This window comes from Aplysia californica, unplaced genomic scaffold (genome assembly GCF_000002075.1).
Source record: "Aplysia californica isolate F4 #8 unplaced genomic scaffold, AplCal3.0 scaffold00255, whole genome shotgun sequence".
Taxonomy (NCBI): Eukaryota; Metazoa; Mollusca; class Gastropoda; order Aplysiida; family Aplysiidae; genus Aplysia; species Aplysia californica.
This window is the reverse complement of record NW_004797525.1, coordinates 477386-484765: the sequence shown is the minus strand read 5'-3', so window position 1 is coordinate 484765 and position 7380 is coordinate 477386. Positions and strand designations below refer to the sequence as shown.

At 38.4% G+C, this 7380-nt stretch overlaps 1 protein-coding gene across 1 annotated transcript in view; it reads left to right on the top strand.

Moving 5' to 3' along the window:
• The window catches only part of LOC101863822 (neprilysin-1), a gene marked incomplete in the record, with an annotated part of 31164 nt that overhangs the window by 9622 nt on the left and 14162 nt on the right, over positions 1-7380 (top strand). Inside the window, 4 exon segments of the mRNA XM_013083793.1 lie at positions 838-927; positions 1460-1605; positions 3292-3385; positions 5545-5673. Of these exon segments, the coding sequence (XP_012939247.1) occupies positions 838-927; positions 1460-1605; positions 3292-3385; positions 5545-5673 (459 nt within the window).

Here is a 7380-nt window from a genome sequence, read left to right as displayed (position 1 = left end):
ACCATTATCATTATTATTATTATTATTATTATTATTATTATTATTATTATTATTTCCGGTTCTCTTTGGTGCACATCATTTGGTCCAACTTGAGCCAAATCGCAACCCTTGAATTAAAAAGTTCTATCGGCTCAGTACCTAGTTTGGACAAATTTGACGTTTATATTTTCTAAAAATTTCACACCATTTCAAGCTATTTCAATCTTGATAAGGACTCCAAAGAATAGTAACTCAAAACTGCCAAAAATGTCAGATAGAACTTTGTTGTAATTCTGATGTAGCACAATGACATGCAAGGCCAGAGAAGTGGCCGAATGAAAAAACGTTAAAACAATCAATTATTAGTTTGTATATACTTTATGTTTTAAATGCCTATAGGGAAAGATACACATATACTTACTTGTTCAGCCTAGATACTCCCACGCTTTTATTTAAATGTTAGGAATTCTGATGGCGAATTATGGTCAAATTTTGGTTATTCTATTAGAGAAATTGGGAATGAGGAATTGAGGAATTGCCCCTTAGGACAACCTGAGGGATCTTATGGTGGGCTTTAAAATGAGGGCCCACACCAACGTCAGGTTTAAGTCTACATCGTCATTCTTAATATTCACTCATCGTCAGTGCAAATCGTCAAAAATAATGACTTTAAAAACAACAACATTTATTTCTAAACAGTAACTTTTTTTCTTATTCTGACCAACCTAACCCTAACAATAAATACCACACTAACCCAATATTTTACTGACAACGTACCAATTTCGCCTCTAAATCAGGAAACTGGGCAAAACAAAAACTGTAACATTCAGTGTTCTGTCTTAACTCATCTGTCCCCAGATATCTGACCGCCCCGAGGACCGGCGTGACGCGTACGCCATGTACCACCCGATGTCCCTGGGTGACATCATCGGGAACTACAGCCTGCCGGTGATCTAGCGCTTTGGTTATTTTTTTGTGTTATTGAGATTATTATCATTATTCTAAAGGCCAGTTTATTTTATTTGATTATGATGAAAAATTGACCGATCTATCTTGCTATCTTGAATAGAAGCCGGGATATTCGGGATTGAAGGAGGTGAGTGTTGCCTTCTGTCGGAAGTAAATTTAAGCGAGAAAATGGCCGCCAAAGTTTGGTGACCTCCTAAGCTCGATTTGGCGCTCATATGACTTTATACAGTTGTGAGCAAGTTAAAACCTCTACTAAAACTAAAACAAAGCTCTATAGTCTTTGAAGACTGAAAATTTATATATATATTTTGTCTTTTCTTTTACCTTTAGTCACCTTTTTTTCGTTAAAATCCACACAGTAGTGTGTTTTAAATGTTCGTAAAAGGTAGTTGATCCCCGGTCCCAAAAATCGTAAAAAAATAATTATAAAGATGGACAAAATGCCGATTTCTTCAAGTTCCTTATTTTGCCGAGCGCCTGATTTCACCACGACGCCACACATGTATTGCAGGTGTTCAACATGTCTAACTATGTGCTGGAGATGATGGCTCTGCCCGGCATAGACGTCTATGACATCACAGAGGAAGAGATCGTCAACGTGAAGTCTCCAGCCTATTACAGCAAGATGTTGCAACTCGTAAACAACACCTCCGCCAGGTGAGCGAGGCCCATAGACTTATATGTGATTATTATATCCCAGACCGTATACTCTGACGTATTTCCGGATCACCGTGGTGAGTGCGTCCCATAGACTTATATTATATAATTATGTATATGATTATTGTATCCCAGACCGTATACTCTGACACATTTCCGGTTCACTGTACCGGTAGTGAGTACGTCCCATAGACTTATATATATATGATTATTATATTCCAGACCGTATACTCTGACGCATTTCCGGTTCACTGTGTTGAGTGAGCCCCATAGACTTAGATGATTCTAATGTTCAAGACCGTATACTCTGACGCATTTCCGGTTCACCGTGTTGAGCGCGCCCCATAAACTTGTGTGATTATTATATATCAGACCGTACACTCTAACGTATTTTCGGCACAGTATGGTGAGTGACTTCGTGAATCCCCTAGACTTGTCTGGTATATCCCAGATGGTACACTCTGACTTATATCCAGTTCACAACTCTGAGTGAGTCCGTAGACGTGTATGAGTGGGTGGTGGGCGGGTGCTCTTGTGTGGTTTGCTTCTTTCCTATCAAACATCTATCGTCATTATCTCCCCTTCTTCTTTTCTGTGTTTGTTTCTCTCTTGTAACACCTCTAATCTCCTGGCGCTCATATGACCTTATGCAGATGTGAGCGCGGTAAAAATCTACTAAAACTAAACAAAAGACTTGTATGATATATATCCCAGACAATATACTGACGTATTTTGGGTTCACTGTGGTGAATGGATTCATAGAATTTTATCATAAGGGTGCACCCAGTTCCCCTCTTACTTGTTTCAGTACGAGTTTTACGGCATTTGCATCACACTGAGGTCATATAAGTGTAGAAGACTAGAGGTGTTACAAGAGAGTAAGACACACAAAAGAGAATGTGAGGATTTAAGGACGATAGATGTTTGATAGGAGAGAAGGAGAAGAACATACCACAATACCCGCCAACCGCCCTCTCCCGTCTTACATTTTTTGTTTGCTTGTTTGTTTCTAACATTGTAAAGACGCCGTATAAGATGTCCATCTGTCTTAACCAAACTTTTCTCCGACAGTGGGTGGCCGTCTTAGATAATTACGACTGTGCAAGTACAGAGAATGTCGCTGTCTTTATGTTTGTTCCATATATGTACAAAGAATGTCACTGTCTTTATGTGTGTCCCATAATATATGTACAGAGAATGTCGCTGTCTTTATGTTTGTTCCATATATGTACAAAGAATGTCACTGTCTTTATGTGTGTCCCATAATATATGTACAAAGAATGTCACTGCACATGACGTTATGTTTGCTCCATAAAATTACAAATAATGTTACTGACTTTATCTTTGTTCCATATATGTACAGATAATGTCACTGTCGTTATTTTTCTCCAATAATATATGTACAGAGCATGTCATTGTCTTCATGTTTGTTCCATATATATATGTACAGAGAATGTCAATGTCGTTATTTTTCTCCCATAATATATGTACAGAGCATGTCATTGTCTTCATGTTTGTTCCATATATGTACAGGTAATGTCACTGTTTTTATGTTTGTCCCATATATGTACAGATAATGTCAATGTCGTTATGTTTGTTCCATAATGTATGTAGAGAGAATGTCACTGCCGTTATGCTTGTCCCATATATGTAGAGGATGTCACCGATATTGTGGTTTATCCAAAGAACTCTGGCGAACTATGCGGTATGGAGAGCCGTCTTTGACAATGTGGGGACTCTTGGTGCAGACTTCAGGGAGGCGTTTGTGGCCTATAAGCGGGTAGGTGGAGTACAAATGTTCCTTTTTTTCTCTCTTTAAAAAAAGAATAATTTAGTAAGTGCTTTATGGCAGCGTTGAAAATCAAGTAGGCCATATAAGTTTGGCGAAGATTAGAGGTGTTACAAGAGAGTAACACGCAAAGAAAAGAAGAGGAAAGATAATGACAAATTGTGTTTGATAAGGAAAAAAAGAGCAAACCACACGAGAGCATTCATCAACCACCCATAAACGAAATCTCAATGGAATGGAATAGTTCCTGATCCTAGGTACACTTTGTTTGTTTTAGTAGAGGTTTTACGGCACTCGCAACTGCATAAGGTCATATGAGCGCCAGAAGATTAGAGGTGTTACAAGAGAGGAACAAACATAAAAAAGAAGGAGCGGAGATAAGGACGATAGATGTTTGATAGGAAAGAAGAAGCAAACCATGCCAGAGCACCCGCCCACCACCCACTAAGTACACTATGGGCAATACTGATAAAAACAATAATGATTACAATTACTTCAACGGAACTGTTCCCAGGATTTCCTGCAGAAAATAATAAGTACAAAGTTTGTTTGTTTGAGTAAAGAGAAGCAACTCGACACAATAGCCGTAATTTAGTGCTGGGAAAAAGTAAGACTGAGATACAGACAGAAACAATAGAGGGAAAGAAACAAAGCAGAACATTACCTGTAGTGCCCTCCAAGAACCTGCCAACAATATCTATTACGTCAAGGCCCCAAAATCTGGAATGCTTTACCCAGTACTTTAAGAGAGATCAAATCTTTTGATTCATTCAAATGTCAACTGAAGTCGTTTCTGTTTTAATTGATACGATGATTATTTGGAATAAGTTTCTTTAGTCAGAACACATCGTTTCATGTTACTGTTGTATGTTGTACTGTATTGTAAAGCGCTCCGAGCCTGTGTATTTTAATCGGGGTTGAGCGCTATATAAATGTCATTTATTATTTATTAATTATTAATTTGTGTCAAACGAAACATGAGTTGAATCTTTCATTGGTGATTCACGAACAATAATAATTAGAACAATAATTACATTAATTGAGTATCTCTGACGTACCTTCTGTCAATCTCTGTGACGCAACTTCTGTCAAACTAAACCTCGATAGGATTACAATTACATTAATATATTTATATTTATTTTTTTTATTTGTGGGGGGAGAGGGGATGGGGAGGCATCAATACCTTTATGTTCTTTAAAACTCCTAACTGTGTGGATTTTAAATGAGAAAAAGAATTGATTACAACAATAATCAATACGATATATGTGACTTAACTTGTGTCAAACTAAATCTAGATGGGATTATTCCTATAATGAGATTTATGTCCAACAACGATTATAACAATAATCAGTACGATATCTGTGAGGTAATTTCTGTCCAACAAAACCTCGATGGAATCTTTTCCAGGTGGTCTATACGCGAACAGTAATGGTTAAAAAAATAATTAATACAATCTCTATGACGTAATATAATCTCTATGACGTAATGCAATCTCTTATGACGTTACATAATCCCTGTAATATAATACAATTTCTATGACATAATATAATATACATGACGTAACACAATCCCTATGATACAACACAATCTCTATGACGTAACACAATATCTTTGATATAACACAATATATATGACGTTACATAATCCCTGTAATATAATACAATCTCTATGACATAATATAATATACATGACGTAACACAATCCCTATGATACAACACAATCTCTATCACGTAACACAATATCTATGATATAACACAATCTCTATGACGTAATACAATCTTTACGGCGTAATATAATCTCTGTGATACAACACAATCTCTATGATACAACACAATCTCTATGACGTAACACAATCTTTATGATACAACACAATCTCTATGATATAACACAATCTCTATGACGTAATACAATCTCAATGACATAACACATTCTCTGTGATATAAAACAATCTCTATGACGTAACACAACCTCTATGACGTAACACAATATCTATGACGTAACACAATATCTATGATACAACACAATCTCTATGACGCAACACAATATTATGGTATAACACAATCTCTACAACATACCACATTCTCTGTGACGCAATACAACCACTGTGACGTAACTTCTGTCCAACGAAACATCGATAACGTCGTCTCCAGGTAATCTTCGGCCAGCAGGCGGACTTCTCGCGGCCTGACCTGTGCGTGAGCTACACCGGCCGGAACCTGGGGTTTGCCGTCGGGAGGATGTTCCTGGACGCCAAGTTCTCCAAGGACGACAGGGCATCTGTACGTGTCGCTCCTCACTCCTTCCTACCCACTGCCCGTTGGCGCCATCGGTTTGGTTCGGTTATTCGGGGTGCTCACTACGGACGGGATCGGCCGATCGGGCCGATCGCCCGACTCGATCGGCTCAAAAACAAACGTGTTTGTTTTTAGTTTCAGGCGATCGAGTCAGGTGATCGGCCCGATCCAACTGTAGTGGGCACCCCGTATGAGGTTTGCGAGCCAGATTGAGGGCGCAAAGCTGCTATCGTTGCACAAACTGATCGCCCCACTCGTCGTTAGAAAAATAAACGCATTTGTATTCAGGGGACGATTTGGACGATCAGTTTACCGATCCTCCAATTGGCACTCCGTATTACTTATACTGGGTGCCCACTACGACTGGATCGTGCCGATCGCCCGACTCGATCGCCTGAAACTGAAAACAATTAAAAGAAACAAACGCTCGGATTGTTCTGGCTATCACTGGCAGTAGATCGAGATCCAGTAACGGTAGATCTACTAGGCCCAGGGCCTGCTATGTTATCGTTCTCACCTTGTTCATTCACTATCGGTCGTGCTTCTAAGGCACTAAGACGTTCCTGAATGGAAGTTAGTGCACTCAGAATTTCTTTTGAGTCCATAAGATAATTTTAAAAAGTCGAAAAGTTTGAGAAAATGGAGAATTCACTAAGCTCACAAGCCAAACACGTCCGCTCGTGGAGTTGCACAAAGCGGAAGCTGACCTCATACATAAATTATGTATGAAGGTCAGGAATGGTTATGATTCCGTACACACTGGCGTGACTAAACAACACGTTTGTTTTTGAGGCGATAGAGTCGGCCGATCGATCCGTAGTGGACATCCCGTATTAGCGTAGTGTTTGCTGCTGTGTGCTTAAATCACACATTTTACGAGGAGGTTCAGTTAACTCTCTGAGGTTTAACAGTCAGCAGGCTAATACTTGGACAATACTTGAAGTCGCGCTGTTTTGGGACGATTAAACAAAAAAAAGAGCATAATAAGGTCGGTGCTGCGAGCAATCCACTTTACTCCGTTTGGTTACTTTTTAACAAAACAAAACAAAAAAAGAACAAAAACAAAACAAAAAAACCAACTACTTTTTTGTGCTGTTGTTTCTATCGAAAATCATGAAAAGCAAGAAAATTGTAAGCCATGACCATAACATTAAACGGCATTTTGGTGATGTTGAAAGGTGCATCTTTAATAGAGCTTTGCAAGCGTGTGAAAATCGAATATTATTCTCAAAATTTGGACTTCAATGGATTGCTCGTGGCAGCAAAATCAATACAGACTTTTCACTTCTGTTTACTTTGCCTGAAACGTAAAAAGGGAATAAATATATTATAGAATATAGTGCAAATTCATGTTTCTAATTTGTGAGTGATAGTTAGAAATGTGGCGCTGCATTAGCTTTGGTCTGCTGATGATCAGGCATATCATTATGAGTCAACCTTTTCCTCAATGAATGAACAACTTACTACTTCACAGAACATGACCACTGTATGACAAATAGAATTGGCGGGAATTTTAAAATGTTAACATGACTTTTATTGTAAATTTGTTTATTGAACAGTAGCAAGAAGTTAAACAAAATATTAGTGTATAAAGCTTTTTTAAACAGTGAATGATTCGTGTCTCTCTCTCTCTCTCTCTCTCTCTCTCTCTCTCTCTCTCTCTCTCTCTCTCTCTCTCTCTCTCTCTCTCTG